This window comes from Galeopterus variegatus, unplaced genomic scaffold, assembly GCF_000696425.1.
Source record: "Galeopterus variegatus unplaced genomic scaffold, G_variegatus-3.0.2 Scaffold673, whole genome shotgun sequence".
In the NCBI taxonomy this organism is placed as follows: domain Eukaryota; kingdom Metazoa; phylum Chordata; class Mammalia; order Dermoptera; family Cynocephalidae; genus Galeopterus; species Galeopterus variegatus.
The window spans coordinates 75,234-94,063 of record NW_007726784.1 but is presented as its reverse complement, the minus strand read 5'-3'; the positions used below and the strand labels follow the sequence as shown (position 1 = coordinate 94,063).

The 18,830-nt window shown below is 46.6% G+C and overlaps 2 protein-coding genes across 3 annotated transcripts in view; one reads left to right on the top strand and one right to left on the bottom strand.

Moving 5' to 3' along the window:
* MPO (myeloperoxidase) overlaps window positions 1-6,557 on the top strand; it is an 11,126-nt gene extending 4,569 nt beyond the window's left edge. Inside the window, exons 8-12 of the mRNA XM_008571257.1 lie at window positions 1,692-1,852; window positions 3,066-3,321; window positions 3,808-3,978; window positions 4,815-5,052; window positions 5,838-6,557. Of these exons, the coding sequence (XP_008569479.1) occupies window positions 1,692-1,852; window positions 3,066-3,321; window positions 3,808-3,978; window positions 4,815-5,052; window positions 5,838-6,045 (1,034 nt within the window). The 3' untranslated portion in view covers window positions 6,046-6,557. The remainder of the gene's footprint in view (window positions 1-1,691; window positions 1,853-3,065; window positions 3,322-3,807; window positions 3,979-4,814; window positions 5,053-5,837) is intronic.
* A 1,733-nt stretch (window positions 6,558-8,290) lies between these two features.
* Window positions 8,291-18,830, bottom strand: part of LPO (lactoperoxidase) — a 29,734-nt gene continuing 19,194 nt past the window's right edge. For both annotated transcript variants that reach the window (XM_008571255.1, XM_008571256.1), the window contains 4 exons: window positions 10,908-11,160; window positions 9,890-10,063; window positions 8,888-9,125; window positions 8,291-8,696 (listed from right to left, as the gene is read on the bottom strand). In XM_008571255.1, the coding sequence (XP_008569477.1) occupies window positions 8,453-8,696; window positions 8,888-9,125; window positions 9,890-10,063; window positions 10,908-11,160 (909 nt within the window). In that variant the 3' untranslated portion in view covers window positions 8,291-8,452. The remainder of the gene's footprint in view (window positions 8,697-8,887; window positions 9,126-9,889; window positions 10,064-10,907; window positions 11,161-18,830) is intronic.

Below are 18,830 nucleotides of genomic sequence, written 5' to 3'. Positions count from 1 at the left end.
CTGTCCAATATGGTAGCCACTGGCCACATGTAGCTATTTTAATTATTATTATTATTATTATTATTTTGTCTTTTTGTCTTTTTTCGTGACCGGCAATGGATTGCAACCCTCAGTGTCGCGCCCATACTGGACCGGGACCGGCAACGGGATCACAACCCCCGGTGTTGCCCCCGCTCCTTGCTCAGCCAGTGAGCGGCCGGTCTGTATGTGGGATCCGAACCCTCGGTGGGAGCGTCACTGCGCTCCCAAGCGGCGCACTGTAGCAGTGCACCACCAGGCCGGCCCCTAATTATTTTAATTTAAATTAAAACTCAGTTTCTCAGCTGCACTAGCCACACTTCAGGTGCTCAATGGCCTCATCAGCTAGCAGCTCCCCTATTGGACAGCAAAGGTGTAGAATGTTTTCACATCCAGAAAGTTCTATTGGACAGCGCTGCTCCACAATATCACCTCCTGCGCATCCTGATTACCCGTAATAAGTGAGGATGGGAATTTAAATTTAAACAACTGGCAGTTTGGGAGATATAGCTAGGGAAGTTGTGATAGCCATGACCAGAAAATTTCCAGTGTGTTTTCATGTAAACCCAATAGTGGGCCTGAGGCCCTTTCCTCTGGCCTCCCTTCCTCTCCTCCTGGTGGCTCCTGGTGTCCTCTCCCTGGCTGGGCCCCTGAGAGGATAATTAAGGTCAGTGCCAGGGTAGACTTCCTGGGGAAGGGCCCCACCTCTTCTGGACTCATTAGGCAAGGGCAGCCTTCCTCAGGCAGGCATGGCTGCCTCCAGCCTGGTGTTGACAAGCCGCATGTCCCAGGCCTGGGTTGGCACGACCTCTAGCTGCTCATGGGACAGAGAAACTGCTCTCAGAGAATTTCCTTTCCATTAGCTTCTAGAGTTGGGAAGGACTGAACTCAGTGTTCTGCTGAAATGGCCCTGACCCTAGCCCTTTGGCCCCTCTGGAAAAGGATTAGGGGAGGACTGGAGGAATCAGGAGGTCTTGCTTAGTTTTCTTGAACAGTCTCAGGTGTCGCCTCCACACATCCTGTGCCCTAACCCCCTCCTCTGGAGAAGGCTGCACGGTTGGCATGTAGTAAGGGCAGCTGTTTGACAACTCTGTTCAAACGGTACTGGCTTTCTGGAGTCCTGTGTTGAGAAGGATTCTGAGGTTGCATCCAGTTTTAGTGGGAGAGAGTGCTGTGATCATTAGCCATGTCTGACATGGGCATGGAAACAGGTTGTGCCAACATGCTTGCTGCATTTTGGTTTTCCCCGAATCAAGAAAATCAGTTAACCAGGTAGTGTGCATGGATCTCACACTCTGTATCAGGCACTGTGTTAAGCCCCATGTGTCTATGCATGTGTTGGGAGGGAAGGTAAAATACAAAATGGCACAAGCCATTGTCCTTGTCTTCAAGGAGCTCCCAGTTTCAGGTACAGAAAGGTGGCAAGTCATGTGTCAGAGGTAATGCCTACTGAATGAACATGTCAGACCAGCGGTGCCCCTAAGCAGAAGAAGAAGCTATTGTGGCAGACTGGGGCATGGGGGGTGGAGGAGTGTAAACTGAGTCTGCGTGAAGACTGGAGAGGAGGGGTGAGTAGGAGACATTTCAGGTCATGGCTGGGGAGGAAGTTTCAAAGGATCAAATCTTTCCTGGGGTGGAAGTCTGAGGAATGACAGTGGCTTTTGCTCCCTAAGGGGACACCCGCTCTAGTGAGATGCCCGAGCTCACCTCCATGCACACCCTATTTTTGCGGGAGCACAACCGGCTGGCCACACAGCTCAAGCGCCTGAATCCCCGCTGGGATGGAGAGAGGCTCTACCAGGAAGCCCGGAAGATCGTGGGGGCTATGGTCCAGGTAGGCTGTCCTGAGCGTCAGGCAGACTTGGGATCTAGATGTGCCTCTGCAACATCCTGGTGGTGTGACCTTGGGGAAGTTACTAACCCTCCTGATCCTTGGTTTCTTCACCCCTGATGCTATAAGGATTAAATGACATATATGAAAACACCTGGCAGATAAAGTGCTTGACAAAGGCTAATTTCCTTCCCTCCTCTTCTTCCCAGGCCTACTCCCTGCTTTCTTCTTTCCTGTGGGTCCAGGAATAGTGTGGGGAGGGTTGAACAGGTGGTCTAAAGTGACTGGCGCACAGTAGCTTTCAAGTAAATGCACCTGCCTTCCTCCATCTCATTGTCACTCCTGGCTCTTTACCCAGTCCCCTCTTCTTTTTGGCTTTGTCACAAGCCACTCAAGCACCTTAGCCTCATTTATGCCTGGGGCAAGGTTCCTGGTTTTGATGCTCCAGTGCCCCCATCTTCTCTCCAAGATGCAAACACACACACACACACACACACACACACACACTCCCAGATTCTGGAGGCAGCGGGGGTTGTGGTTGGGAGTTGTAGGTGCTGAGGGTGAGTTTTTGATTTTCAGGAAGGACTCAAGTGAGAGTAATTTAAGCTTCAGAGGAGATTCTAGAGTCTAGGACGTGGAGTGACACTGTTTCACATCTTCCCTTTTCGCCGGGGGCAATCATGCTAGAGCAGCCCTTCGTTCCTTCCTGCCTCCCCTCCTTCCACAAACCTATATGGCCATGAAGCTGTGCAACCTGACTAACCAGCTGGGGCTGCTGGCTGTCAACAGTGAGCCCTACTGTGGGTCAGGCACTTGCTGGGCACTGGAATAATTCCAATTTCCCTCGCTGTCGAGGAGTTTATAATACAGCAGGAGAAATGAGATATTAATAACTCAATGGCAAGGGAGGTATCACAATGACTAACAAAGTGCTTTGTTACTTAATCCCCTAAGGCAGAGGGTGATATAATTCTCCTTAATTTGCATGTGACGAACTGGGGCTCAGAAAGGTTAGTAACCAGTTCAAGGTGATACAGCCAGCAAACAGTAGCTCTGCTTATTCCCCTCAGTGCCACTTTGTTAGGCCCAGATCCAGTATTGTAAGATCCAATTCCCCAACCATAGATGGACAGGAGGATGCCCCCAAGCCAGGAGCAGATGGAGACTCTGCAGGAAGGAGTGAGTGGACAGGTTATTCCAAGCGACTTTTCTTTAGATCATCACTTACCGGGACTATCTGCCCCTGGTGCTGGGGCCAGAGGCCTTGAGGAAGTACCTGCCCAAGTACAGCGGCTACAATGACTCGGTGGACCCGCGCATCTCCAATGTTTTCACCAATGCCTTCCGCTATGGCCACACCCTCATCCAGCCCTTCATGTTCCGCCTGGACAATCGATACCGGCCCATGGAGCCCAACCCCCGTGTCCCACTCAGCAAGGTCTTTTTTGCCACCTGGAGGGTAGTGCTGGAAGGTGAGCATGACCTAGGCCAGGAGATGGTGGGCTGGGAGCTGAGGCAGGGGTGGGGGTGGGGGGCTTGGCTGCAGGGAGGTGGGATGGGGAGAAGTCTTCTTTCCTCCCTTCTTTGGGAATCTGGTCTGACTTTCCAGCCTCAGTTCACCTGACTCTGCTTCTATATCGGGTAATAAAGAGTGGAGGGGAGATGGCTGTCAGAGGGAGCTGGGTCCTTTCGATGTGCTGTGACTGTGACTCAGGAGGCAGGGGCTTGCAGCATCACAGCCTTGCAAGTCTGAATGGCATAGTCCCCTGAGATCTGTGTGCCCCTGGAGTCATGTGGTGCCCTGTGAGGACTGCTCACCAAGACCACCTTGGCACCAGGCACTGATGTGCTCAGCCCTCTTATCCAATCCCCCTGACACCACCTGCCTTGCCCCTGACTCCAGTCTGAGCTCTGATACTGGGCTGGTCTTTCCCCCAACCTTGCTCCTCTTACCCCAGGTGGCATTGACCCCATCCTCCGAGGCCTCATGGCCACCCCTGCCAAGCTGAATCGCCAGAACCAAATTGTGGTAGACGAGATCCGGGAACGATTGTTTGAGCAGGTCATGAGGATCGGGCTGGACTTGCCTGCTCTGAACATGCAGCGCAGCCGGGACCATGGCCTCCCAGGTGAGGAGTTGCAGGAGTGTCCCCTGCCCCCATCCCCGGCCTCTCAGGTAGCCCATAGCTCCCCTTCCCACTCTAGGGCCCCTGCCCTCTCTAGTACTCCCAGCTGCCCAAACTTTCCCCCCATCCCAGCACTTTGCCGTCAGGCAGCTCTCTGAGGTCAGACCCTACCCTTGCCTGGGCCCACCTGGTCACTTTTCACCTCTTCCCGGCCTCCTTCACGTGATGTAACCCTCAAACTTGGAGCGTCATTAACAATGACAATAACCCACAGTCTGGAGATCTGTCTCCAGCATCATTTCATTTTGCTTCATTGTGTCTGGACTCTAAGGGGAAGAGATTATTATTATCTCCATTTTACTGATGAGGAAACTGAGGCTTGGAGAGATTCAGAATCTGGCCAGATTCTCTAGCCGAGTCAGTGACAGAGCTGACATTTGAACCCAGATCAGCCTAACCCTAAAGCCCATGCCTGTGTTATGGGGTGGCCCATGTGGCTGAGGGTTCTAGACACACTTCACCCCTCACAGGACAGAGACACACACATTGGGTTGCTCCAGAGAGGACAATGAGATTTCTCTATTTTTGGACCTGGCAGGAGTTATGGCAATTTAGGGTTTGCTTCAGGACAGGAGGGCAAGGGAAAGACAGTGAGGGTCCTAGAGAGGCCCAGCTGCCCCCTTGGCCTGAACAAAGAGTTCAGGATTCCCTAGGACCCCTCCCTCTGCCTATGGACTTGGTGTGTTAGGAAGGCGGGTTTTCTGGGGTGATGGCATATATATGAGTCTTCCCTGCTGTCCCCAGGGACCTCCCCACAGCCACCTGCCCCCCCCCCACAGGGTACAACGCCTGGAGGCGCTTCTGCGGGCTCCCGCAGCCCAACACAGTGGGCGAGCTGGGCACAGTGCTGAAGAACCTGGGCTTGGCGAGAAAGCTGATGGCGCTGTATGGCACGCCCAACAACATTGACATCTGGATGGGTGGCGTGGCCGAGCCCCTGCAGCCCAATGGCCGCGTGGGCCCACTCCTCGCCTGCCTCATAGGCACCCAGTTTAGGAAGCTCCGGGATGGTGATCGGTAAGCAAGTGTGGAGGGCATCGGTGAGCAAGTGTGGAGGATGGCTCGGGCCTGCTGGGCAGCTGCAGGCCTATCCCTGAACCTCTGGGGCCCAATTTCCTCCTGTCAAATGGAGGGCTGGAAGGAGTCAGTGATTTTCCAGTGTGTTCCAGGGAGCCTTCAAGTTGTCCCTCACGTGCCCCAAACCTATCAGGGGTGTAGCAAGGAGGGATCTGGACTCCTGGTTGTGCAGGAAAAAGACAGAAAAATGCCACCCTTAGCTACTTCTTTCTCCAGCTTACACTGTGCAACCGTGGAAGTGTCAGTCTCTATAACACGGTCCCGTCCTAGCTTTCTCTCGGCTTCCCTTAGTGTCATTTCATCATGGTCTTGACATCTTCATGTCTAGTTCTTACTTAGCCTATATTGCACATTTGAGGAAATTTTAAAAAGGTGCCCCTCTCTGGGTGGACAAATTATAAACCACCCCCAAGATCCTCTCCGACTCCCATGGATGCAGCTGTGGGCCAGGGCACAGGGCCACCTGAGCGATGGGGCCCGGCTTCCCCTCTAGCATTAGTGGTGCCCTGGATGTCGCTGGGCTGGGGCTTGTGTTTTCCTCTGGGCTGTGAGTGGGGGACCACCAGTGTGAAAACCCCAGGACCGCCAAGGGCCTGGAGCTCTCCCGAGCTGCAGGGTGGTGTCTGCTGTGGTCCTCTTATGCCCGGGGAGCAGCTCAACCCAGGTGACGCCCTCCTAGACCAGGCTGTCCTCAGGTACGATGTCCGCGGGTGTTCCCCATGCAGGTTTTGGTGGGAGAACACGGGCGTGTTCAGCACACAGCAGCGGCAGGCCCTGGCCAAGATCTCCTTGCCCCGCATCATCTGCGACAACACAGGCATCACTACCGTGTCCAAAAACAACATCTTCATGTCCAACTCATTTCCCCAGGACTTTGTCAACTGCAGTACACTCCCTGCGTTGGACCTGGCTCCCTGGAGGGGCAGTGCCTAGAGGCTGGGTAAGGGGATGCATCAGTGAGGGGTATACGAGGGCTGGCCACTTGGAACTCCAGAGATCGCCCTTCCCTACGTGGGCTCATCCCTGTTCCAGTGCCAGCTGGAAGAATAAGTGACGGGACATTCATTCGTATGTGTATGTTTGTGTGTGCATGTGTATATAAACTGGGATTTCATATGTGCATTGTCTGTGAACACGGGTAGTGTTTTATGTGCTCCGTGTGGGTGTCATTGATGTGAGTGTGTGTTTGCTATTTATGAGAGTATCAGGTAGTGGAAAGCTGCAGAGCAGACCGGAGGAGCACAGCTCAGGAGCCAGACTGCCAGGTTCCAGTCCCGGCTGAGTTATGGGCCCTGGCCAGCCAGGCTCAGTCCCTGGCCCCCCTTTTTCTTCCTTACTCTGTTCTCTTGCTTATTCACAGGAGCCCACCTGGAGAGGAACTGGGGCCCACTGGCCTTTCTGTACTATTTGTTTATTTTATGATAATAAAGTGCTGCTGATGGGGATCTCTGCTCTGTCCATGTCTGCGAAGGGACTGGAGCCTCAGCAGGAGGTTCACTCTGGGCTCTGAGCTTGAGTTCAGTGGGGTCTGTGCCTCAGGGCCCCGTGTTTCTGGACTGGGGGGGGGTATGGGGGAGTTCTCCTTTGGCTAACCTGTACATGGAGGGCAGTGGGTGTTTGGAAGGGCAGGGGCCAGACCATGCTTAGCAGACTCTCCTCCCCCAGTGTCCACTCCTGCCACCCCTCAGGCTAGGAACCATGGTCACCAAGGCCTCCCATTCATTCATTGCTCTAGCAAACGTTTGCTATATGCTTACTCTGTGTCAGGCCTGTGCCAGGTGCTTAGAAGTAGAGAGGACAAAAGTGTCCTGAGAGAGAGAGGGAACAGAGGTCTGGTGGGAAGGCAGGCCCTCCACAGATGATGGGGACCTCTGCGTCTCTGCAGCCTGGCCCAGTGGTTCAGAGGCCCTCCAGACAGAAGACTCCCTGTCACTCCTGTCTTTATGTGGCCAGGCCCCCAGAGCAGTGACAGCAGATGGCTGGGCTGGCACAGAGGGAGGGGAGGTGTGTATTCTCCTGGTGATTTTGCCTGGAGCTTGATCCCTATGCCTGACTGCTATGCCTGACTGATGGACCCCCTCCCCTTTCCCTCCCGTCTTGTCACACATGGGGAGGGGCACCTGCAGCTGGGAGCCGGAAGTGTGCAGGATGATGGGGCGGAGGTTTTCATGGGGCCCCCAGGTAATGTTAGGGCCTCACTGTGGTGAGCAGCGGGAGAAATACTCCCCTCCCATTCCACTGGTGAGGGGAGGGCTGCTCGGAGAGGTGAAGGGACTCATCTGAGGCCTCAAAGAAGTAGGTGCCAGAACCAGGGCTGCAGCCCAGGTGTTCTGGCTCCTGGGCTCTTCCCACAGGATGCTAAGTATCTCCCACTCTCACCCTGACTGTCAGGGCATCTGGAAGCCCTGCTGAGCTCACCTTACCCAGAGGGTCACTTTGAAAGAAGAACATATGAATATGTATTGGGTAGCAGCTCAAGGAATATTCTAGAGCTGCCCCTTCAGAGGCTTCACAGGCTCCAAGAAGTGCCCTAGAAGAAGAGAGTATGTCCTAGAAGGGCCACTAAAAGGAAATTAATTTTAGCTGTAAGGGAATCTAGGCTTGGTTTTCCTTCCCGTTTTATCCCTTGGCACCACCACCGGTAATCCCACCCCAAGTCCCCTCTCTTGCTACTCCACGGCCATTGCTTCTTTTTCTCAGGATCCCCTTGACTCCTCTCCTTTCTTTGAGAGCTCTTGGAAATCCCACCAAACCATGCCCTCTCACCCAACAGACCCATGCACATAACATCAGAGCGGTGAGGCATCTATGGACTGTAAACATCTAGTTACATGTTTGGCAGAGATTCCAAGGCCTGCCTTTGGAAGGAAACAGTGTCATTGCCAGCATCTTTAGTCAATCATCGGACATTTATTGAGGACTCACTATGTGCTGAGCATCATGCTGGGTGCCACCAGGGATACTTGGAAGCAGGCCAAAGCCCCTGGCTCAGGGAGCTTACAATCTAGTTGGAGAGAACAGGTGGAAAGTAAGGGTCAAAGGCCACAGCCTCAGTGAAGTCTTATTCATGGGAGAGGATGGGTTGCACGGGCAAGCTGGACTGGAAAAGCATCTCAGAGTGTCCCATTCTTAACAGAAAGGAGGATTTCCAGACAGAGAGTATGGGGTGGAAGTGGTGGGAGCCAAGTGGAAGAGCTGGAAAGGCTGAGGCAGCTGCCCTTGGCCTTGAGCAAGCTATTCATCTGGCAAGTGGAGAGAAGGGCTGAGACTGGGGTGTGGAGCACTAAGGGACTGGGGTCATTGAACTTGCTTGAAATTGCACTGTGGACTGAAGGGAGCTTTACTGTGTAGTGTGGGAGGCCGTGGAGCCCACGTCCCTAATCTCCACCGAGGCCCAGGGTGAGAGGTCCAGCTTATCAATGGCTGAGCAATCCACAAAACCTTGGGGGTAGTTGTTGGCCTGGAACGGGTCCAGTGGGACCTTAGTGATGTGGGTGTTGTCACAGACAAGGCGTGAGAAGGACATTTTCCGTAGAGAGTCCTGCTGCTTTTCTGTGAAGACACCAGGGCTTTCCCACCAGAACCTGCAGAGACAGAAGCAGGGTCACTCCAGATAGTCTAGCTGCTGACCCCTCCCCACTCTGCCACAGGGGGTCACTGGGAAGAGGAAAAAGCCCCCCATGCTGAGGAGAGGAGTTAGTCCATAGGCAGGACATTGAGACATGCCCCTTGGAGAAGGGCTCCCCCTGCCCTCTCTGGCTGAGATTTCACTTGCCTGTCTCCATCACGGATCTGCTGGAACTGTTTGCCTAGGAGGCAGGCCAGGAGAGGCCCCACTCGGCCCCTTTCTACCAGGGGCTCAGCGATGGCCCCCATCCAGATGTCAATGTTGTCTGGGGTCCCATATAGATCCAGTAACTTCTTGGCCAGCATCTCGTTCTGCAGCACAGAATCCAGCTGCTCCAGTGTCTGCGGCTGCAGGAGGTCACAAAAGCCTCTCCAGGAGTTGTACCCTAGGGTGGAGAGGCTAAGGCTGTCTCATCCAAGGGACTTCCTGACGTGGCCTCCTATGGGGGCATACCCACTCCAGCTCCATCAGCCCCCAAAAGTCTGGGCTCACAGACTGAGGTCACAAAAGCCTCTCCAGGAGTTGTACCCTAGGGTGGAGAGGCTAAGGCTGTCTCATCTAAGGGACTTCCTGACGTGGCCTCCATACCCACTCCAGCTCCATCAGCCCCCAAAAGTCTGGGCTCACAGACTGGGGAGGCAGTGATCTGTTGTTTTCTATCTGTGGCAGTTCAGTCTTGAGAGGGCTAGTAGGTAACGTGGTGCTTCTATGGGTCTGGGCTCTATTCTAAGCACTGTACAAACATGTAAACTGAATAACAGAACTGTCAAGGAACTTGCCCAGAGTCCCTTAACTAGTTAATGGCATAGCTGGGATTTGAACTCAGGCAGTCTGTCTCTTAATTACTACATTAAATTGCCTTTCATGGGTACAAAAGAAGGGTCCAACAGTCATCAAATTCTCTCTACTTTTTTGGTTTTACAAGTTAGTTGATCTCTTTTTCATTTGAGGAAGTCCAAGATAGTACCAGATATGTACTCCTGTTTCTGCATTAGAGAGAATGGAAGATTCCACATCATAGATGAGCAAAGTGGGTTTAAAAAACTGGCTTACCTTCTGTTTCAGAATTGATCAGATCTCCAAGGTTACAGAGGACAGTCTCCAAGACCCCAGAAAGTAGTTAAAGTTCCCCTGCCCAGGCCCACTCACCAGGCTGCCCATGGTCCCGGCAACGCTGGATGTTGATGGCAGCCAGGTCAAAGCCATGGATCCTGTGAGTCGGCTGGAAAAGCTTGCTGCGCAGCTCTTCAGTCATCATTTTATTCGATTTCATCAGCTTGGCCTTCTTGGCTAGCAGGCCCCGCACAAGAGGATCAGTTCCACCTGCCAAGGGAGACCCCGAGGCCATCCTTAGATGGGGGTGGGTGATGACATCTTCCACACTGGCCCCTCCCCCCACCAGACCTTTTCTCTCAGTTCCAGGCAGGGCCAGCTGAATGTCTCAGGCTGGAAGCAGGGACAGAAGAGCACAATGCAGCCCGTAAGGTGTGCCGAGGGGACAGGGGGGTCCAGACTGCTGGCTTTGGGGGTGGCAGAAAGGAGCAGGCATGGAGTGATGGGATGAATGTCAAGATTTTTTTTCAAGCTGTAGTTCATGGACTCAGCTCCTTCTCTCTCCATATGCTCCCCTGAGGAACATCACAGCGTGGGGAGAGGGAACATACATCTTTAGGAAATGGTCCTGACTTGGTAGGCCTTAAGTGAAGCCAGTTTCAGCACAATACAGCTCAGGAATAAAGGAGAGCTGGGTCCAGCCTCTGGCACCTCAGGGAGGTGGGAGGTTCTAGAGAGGAACAGAAAAGACCAATTTCTTTACCAAACCTATGAATTCTTTCTACAGAGGCCAGAGAAGCCTAGTTAAGGGAAAGGAGGTAGGGAAATCCCAGGCACCTTAGGAGCCAGAAAGAGGAAAGAAATAATACTAAGATTTACTGATTACCTCCTGTGTGTCAGGAACCATTGTAGGGTGCTCTACAGTTATATCATTTAATTTTTTGAATATCCTTCTGAGATGGGTACAAATGAAGAAACTGAGGCTGAGTGGAGTGAATTCACCTGCTTAAGGTCACACAGGAAGTGCTTGGAGTGTGACTTCCAAGCAGATTTCCCTATGAGAAGGCTACAGAGTGGCAGAGCCAGGTGACAGCATTTCCCTGAAAGGACATACCGTCTTTGACCATCCTCCAGGTGTTGAAGAAGAGGGTGTGCAGGGGGAGCTCTGGTTCTGGACCCCAGGGCTGGTAATTCTCATCCAAGCGGGACATAGTGGAGGGGATCTCCAAATGGCCAAAGCGAAAAGCAAAGGTAAAGACGTTGGAAATTCGGGGATCCACAGACTCATTGTATCCTTGGTATGGGGGGATCCACTTCTGCATATCATCACCTAGCACAATGGGTAGGTAGTCCCTAAAGGTGATAATCTGCAGGATGAAATAAGACATGAGGAAAGGGCGTGAGAAGGCTTAACCCCCTGCAAAAGGAGGCTGGAAAGGCACTGCCACTAAAAGATATGAACAGTCAAAAATCAGATGGCAAGTGGATAGCATGTGTACCCAGTTCCCATTCCTGTGACCATGGCAGACATTACTAATCAATCATATCGTCCTTTCTGCTGATCTCTCATGGTTTGTCTCAACATAGGCTTTACTAATCAGCCGTTTGTATTTGATACTGAGATAAACTCTCCTTATCATCTTTGCTCTAAGTTTATGACCTTAATGCTAAAGTGGCAGTCCTTGTGTGTCACTTTTATGTAACAATGTCATACTATTAAGCTTTTCCCCCTAGGCCAGGACAAGAAAAATGATGAACTGCAGGAATGATTAGGAGTAACCAGGGCAGTTCATCCAGTCTCTAGTTCTGAAAGAAATGCTGTACCAGCAAGAAGTTGGTTTCTGGTTTTGCTTTACTCAAAAACAATGAGCTAACACAAATAGAAAAATATTTTCAGAAAAGAAAAATCATGAGTCCATGTAACACAATAATTACATTAATTTTTAATTCTTTCTTTTTAGTCTTTGTCTATATAATATATATTTCTACATAGTTGTAATCCTAGAGAACATATACCTTTGCATTCTGCCTTTTCACTTAACATTTCCCACATTTCTACGTAGCTTTCACAATTATTTTAAATATGCACAATATTCTGTTGCATCCATTGGTCATTTTATTGATTTACTCTTAGGTTGCTTCCAAGTTGTTCAGTGGCATAACCTGTGGGGATGTCTGTGGAGCAGGCGGTCTGTTCCTCAGGCCGTGGGAGGCAGCAGGAGACAGAACACTGCCTCTGGCCACAGAGGACCGGCCCAGCTGAGGCACCACGCCAAGCTGGTCAGTCAGATTCTCTCTCTCAGGACTTTAGATTTTGGACACAGCTTTCTAAACTGTTTCAGATAGTGCTTGATTTGAGGGGACAGGTAGTCACATGCAGCATCATTTTCTAACATGTGCTGAAAAGCAGAGAAAACCCATCTGCACACAGAATGGAGAAAAATGGAGAAACTGAGAGAGGAACAGAGAGGAGACAGCATGAGTAGTTGCCCTAATTCCAAATGGTTTCCAATCTCTGACTCCAACCCTTTATGAGGCCCAACTACACTCCCTTCCTTGGGGTCCCAGGAGAAACATTTTCCATTTGGCACATGTGTAGGGTTGAACCAATACTGTACATCTGAACTAGCTTGAGTGGGTTTCTTTTTCTTATGGTCCCCAAAATCCTTGTTATGACTGCATTGTGTACCTCCCGTATTCCTGTGTTGAAGTCATGTGTAGGGTTGAACCAATACTGTACATCTGAACTAGCTTGAGTGGGTTTCTTTTTCTTACGGTCCCCAAAATCCTTGTTATGACTGCATTGTGTACCTCCCATATTCCTGTGTTGAAGCCCTAACTCCTGATGAGACTGTATTTGTAGACAGGGCCTTTAATGAGGTAGTTAAGGTTAAATGAGGGCATAAGGGTGAGGCTTTAATCCAGTATGGCTGGTGTCCTCGTAATAAGAGAGAAATAAGTGACAAGACAGAATATCTCAGCAAAGAAGTAGAAGTTATAAAAAAGAAACAAATTGAAATTATAGAACTGAAAATACACTAACTGCAATAAGAAAAAACACTGGATAGACTTGATAGTAGAGTGGAGATGACAAAGGATAGAACTGAAGACCAATCAATAGAATTTACTCAATCTTAACACCAAGAAAAAATAGCCAAAACCCCCAAACAAACAAGAGCCTCAGGGTTCTGTGGGACAATAACAAATGATCTAAAATATTTCTATCAATGGAGTTTTAGAAGTGGAGAAAGGGGGTGAAACTGAAAAAGTATTTGAAGAAATAATGCTTGAAAATTCCTCAAAACTGGTGAAAGATATAAATTTACAGATTCAAGAAACTGAATGAAACCCAAACCTGATAAACCCAAAGAAATTCACTCCAAGACACATCATAATTAAGTTTCTGAAAACTAAACACAAAGAAAAAGTTTTAAAACAGCCAAAGAGAAATGATGCAATACCTGTAAAGGAACAATTCAAATAACAGAGAATTTCTCATCTGAAACCATGGAGGCCAGAAAGAAGTGGCACAAAATTTTTCCTGTGCTGAAAGAAAAGAACTGTCAACCCTGAATCTAGTATCTGGTGAAACTATTCTTCAGGAATAAAGGAGAAATAAAGGCATTCTCAAAGGAAAACTAAGAGAATTTGTTGCTAGCAGACTTATCTTTAAAGAATGGCTAAAGGAAACTCTTTAAACACAAAGAAAATGATAACAGAAGAAGGCTGGTACCTTCAGAAAGGGGAAACAGAAAACAATGTGATGGGTAAAAATAAAAGTACACATAAATTATTTTTTACATTATGAGCTTCTCCTATCACATCTTATGGTTGAATCACCATCTGATGTGGTGCTAAATGCATGTAGAGGAAATCCTTAAGATAATTACATTTAAAAAGTGGGGAAGGTAAAGGGACATAATGGAAACAAGTTTTTTATACTTCACTTGAAATGATAAAACATTGACACCAGCAGGTTGTGATATGTCATACACACACACACATGAGGGGTCTTCAAAAAGCTTATGGAAAGATTCGTATTATCTTTCAATTCATGGAAAAATGGAATTGAAAGATAATACAAATCTTTCCATGAGCTTTTTGAAGTGCCCACATATACACTTGTGTGTGTGTGTGTGTGTGTGTGTATTAGTCCGTTTCTGTTGCTTATAATAAGATACCTGCAACTGGGTAATTTATAAGAAAATGAAATTTATTGCTTACAGTTTCACAGGCTGAACGTCCAAAGTTCAGGGAACACATCTGGTGAGGATCTTATTTGGTGGTGGCTTTGCAGCAATGCAGGACTCTCACATGGCAGAAAATGGCAGAACAGGGGCCGGCCCGGTGGCGAGTGCGCCACTTGGGAAGCATGGCGGCGCTCCCGCCCGAGGGTTCGGATCCCACATACAGACCGGTTCCCGCTCACTGGCTGAGTGAGGCGCGGGAGCAACACCGAGGGTTGCGATCCCGTTGCCGGTCCCTGGTCCGGTACGGGGGCAACACTGAGGGTTGTGATCCATTGCCGGACACGGAAAAAGACAAAAAAAAAAATAAAAAAGAAAAGAAAATGGCAGAGCAGAGACAGAGATAGCTTCTCACATACTCTCCTTTTAAAGCCCTCAGAACCATGCCCATGACCACCATTTTTAATCCATTCACCTATGCATGGTCCTCAGACTCTAATCACCTTTTCAAGGCCCTGCCTTGAAAATGACCTTGAAATGACCATGATAGGATTTCCCACCCTCTTAACAGTCAGAGTGGGGATCAAGCTACTAATATATAAAATTTGGGGAATATAATTCAAGCTTCAATGAGTTTGAGGGGGATATTCAATCCACAGCAATCTTCATCTTTCTACATCCATGTATCTACCTACCTATCTATATATACTGAGAACTAAGAAAGCTACACAAAGCAATATATGAAAATGAAAATGGACCTCTAAAAAATGTTCAATTAACCCACAGGAAGGCAAAACAAAAATCAACAAACAAACAACCCCCCCCCCAAAAAAAACAGTAACAACAGAAGAAAAAGAAACAGAAGGAACAAACAAAAAGAAATAATAAAATGACAGATGTAAGCCCTAAAACATTAATAATTACTTTAAAGGTAAATGGTCTAAACACACCAGTTAAAAGGCAGAGACTGGCAGAGCAGATATTAAAAAAGAAAGTAACTCAGTTATATGTTGTCTACAAGAAACTCACTTTATACACAGTGACATAGATAGGTTGAAATTGATGAAATAAGATATGTCATGGAGACACTAATTTTAAAAAGTAGAAGCAGCTATATTAATATCAGATAAAGTTGACTTCAGAGCAAAGAAAATTACCTAGAACAAAAAGGAATATTATATAATGATAAAAGCATCTATCCATCAAGGAGATAATCCTAAATGTCTGTGTATCAATCATCAGAGTTTCAAAATACATGAAGCAAAAACTGATACAGCTGAAAGAAGAAACAGACAAATTTTCAGTTACAGTACCGTCAGCAAGTGGTAGAACTACTAGATGGAAAATCAGTGAGGATCATGAAGAACTGAATAGCACCATTAACCAATAGGATCTAATTGACATTAATAGAACATTCCAACCAACAACAGTAGAATATACACTCTTTTTAAGGATGCATGTAACATTCAACAAGATAGACCACACCAGGGTTATAAAACAAACTTTGACAAATTTAAAAGAATTGAAACCATATAGAACATATTCTCTGATCATGATGAAATCAAACTAGAAATCAATAACAAAAAGGCAACAGGAAAATCTACAACACTTGGAAAATTAATAACACACTTCAAAGAGGGAGTCTGAAAGGAAATTTAAAAATACATACTAAAGAATAAAAACAAAACATCAAAATTTGTGGGATACAGCTAACTCAGTGCTGAGGGGATTTTATAGCACTAAATACTTACATTAGAAAAGAGGGAAGATTGCAAATCCATTATCTAAGTTCATACCTCAAGAAACTGGAAAAAGAAGAGCAAAATAAATCCAAAGCAAGCAGAACAGGCTAAAGAAGAAAAATTATATGATCATATCGATTGATGTAGAAAAACCACTTGACAAAATTCAACACCTATTCATGATTAAAAACTCTCAATACACTAGGAATAGAAAAGAACTTCCTCATTCGCATAAAGGGCATCTACAAAAAATTTAAAATTAATATTATACTTAATGGTGAAAGATTGAATACTTTCCCTCTAAGATAAGGAAGACAAGGATGTCTGCTCTCACAACTCTTATTCTATACAGTATTGGAAATTCTAGGTACTAGAAAGTTCTAGGAATTTCCAGGTAATGAGACAAGAAAAAAAAGTAAAAATCATATAGATTAGAAAAGAAGAAATACAATGGCCTTTATTTGCAGATGACATGATTATCTATGTAGAAAATGCCAAGGAATCAACGGAAAAAACCCCAGAACTAATTGAATTCAGCAAATTCACAGGATACAAAAACAACACAAACAATTATATTTTTACACACTGATAACAAACAAGCAGAAACTGAAATAAAATATCTAATACAATTTACAATTCCTCCAAAGAAAATGAAATATTCAGGTATAAATTTAACAAAACATGTACAGAATCTGTATCATAAAAATTACAAAATGCTGATTAAAGAATCAAAGAAAAACATAAATATTGGAGAGACATACTGTGCTTACAAATTGTAAAATTCAATATTGAAAAGATGCCAATTCTCCATAAATCGATCTATAGGTTTAATGTAATTCCTATCAAAATCTCAGCAAGGATTTTTTTGTAGACATACGCAAGCTTATTTAAAAATATGTATGGAAAGGGAGAGACCTTAGAATAGCCAAAACAATTTTGAAAAAGAAGAATAAAGTGTGTTAAGGCTTACTGCATAGCTACAGTAACTGAACACTGTGCTATTGGTGGAGGAAAAGACACATATATTAATGCAATGGAATAAACAACCCAGAAATAGATCTATATAAATATGGCCAAATAATTTTTGACAAACAAAAGCAATTCATTGGAGAAAGTGATACCAGAGGAGAGGGTCTGGGGAGGCCTGATAGCTGGCCTCAAGGCACCCCATCCTCTTACCAGGTTCTTGACTCTGCCCCAGGAAAGAGTTCAAGATCAGAGACACAGCAGAAGATGAAAACAGGTGTAATGTAACAGATAAGAAATACGGACTTCACAGAGATAGAGAGTGGCTTAGCTCCAGAGACTGAACGGGGACCACACCAAGTTTAATACAAAAGTAAGAAATACACACTTAAAGTTTAGTACAGAGTGCAGGCTGGCTTAAGAGAGTGAGCAGCTGCTTGCTGAAAGTAAGTTTGATACAAAAGTAAAGCATACACACATGAGCAGGCAAGGGGTAGGTTGGCCCTACCATCTACTGGGGTTCCACTTTTATAGTTTTGCTATCTAATACATATTCATAGTATCTAATGAATATTCAACTAAGGGGGTGGTTCCCAGTTATGTAACCTAGCTTTGCACATGCTCAATGGGTCTCTTTTAGGGCATGTTCATTGGTCAAATTCCATTGCATGCACCAAAGGTATTCAAGAATATTCTGTACTCTTTAGCACCTCTAGTGGAAGGTCATTCAAAGGATAAATTCCACTTCACTGAGCATGCTTGGCTATTGGGGTTACATAACCCCTTTCTACTGAGTATGCCCAGCCCCTGGATTTGCTTAAGTCTGCCCCCTAAGGTCTCAATTTCCCCCCATTGGTGCTGAAAATAGGTCCAATGAGCAACAGTAACTCTCCTCTAGAGGAGGGCCTAGAGGAAGGGCCTGAGACCTTGGGGAGTGGCTTGAAACCCAGAGGTGTGTTCTGAAACCCGAACCCGTGAACTTGAACCCTGAACTGAGCATCTCCTATCTCAAAAGGATAGCCTTTTCAATAAGAAGTGCTGCTGGAGCAATTGGATATTCATAGGAAAAAGAAAAAAGAAAAAAAGAATCTTGACCTAAACCTCACACTTTATATAAAAATTAACCCCAAATGGATCATGGACTTAAATATAAAACATAAAACTATAAAACTTGCAGAAAAAAAAACAAAACAGGAGAAAAATTTGGGGACCTAGGACTAGGGAAAGAATTCTGAGATTGACACCACAAGCACAATTCATGAAAGGAAAAATTGATAAAATGAACTTCATTAAAATAAAAATCTTTTGCTCTGCAAAAGACTGTTAAGAGGATGAACAAACAAAGTACAGACTGGGAGGAAATATCTGCAAATCACATATCTGACAAAGGACGTGTATCTAGAATATGTATTTTTAAAACTCTCAAAATTCTGCACTAAAAGACAAAGAGTCCAATTTAAAAATGGACAAAATATATGAACAGATATTTTATTGAAGAGGATATACAGACGGCAAATGAACACATTAAAAGATGTTCAACATCACTAGCCATTAGAGAAATGCAAATTAAAATCACAATGAGATATTACAACACACATATCTAAAAGGATAAAATAAAAAATCGTGATGACATCAAATATTGACCTGGATGCTGAGCAACTGGATCATGCATACATTGCTTATGGGGATGTAAAAAGATACAGCCACTCTGGAAAGTAGTTCAGCAGTTCTTTTTAAAACTAAGAACGGACTTACCATATGACCCAGCAGTTGTACTCTTGGGCATATATCTCAAAGAAATAAACATTTATTTTCACGCAGAAACTTACACATGAATGTTCAGAGCAGCTTTTTTCACAATAGTCCCAAACTGGAAACTATCCAATGTCTTTTAATAGACGAAGGTTTAAATACACTGTGGTATGTCCATGCCACAGAATACTACTCAGCAGCAAAAAGGAATGAACTGTTGATATATACAACAACTTACCCATAAATATGTTTCAATTAAAATAAAAGAATTTCAGCAACATTAAAAAAAAACCAAACGGGCCGGCCCCGTGGCGCACTCGGGAGAGTGCGGTGCTGGGAGCACAGCGACGCTCCCGCCACGTGTTCAGATCCTATATAGGACTGGCTGGT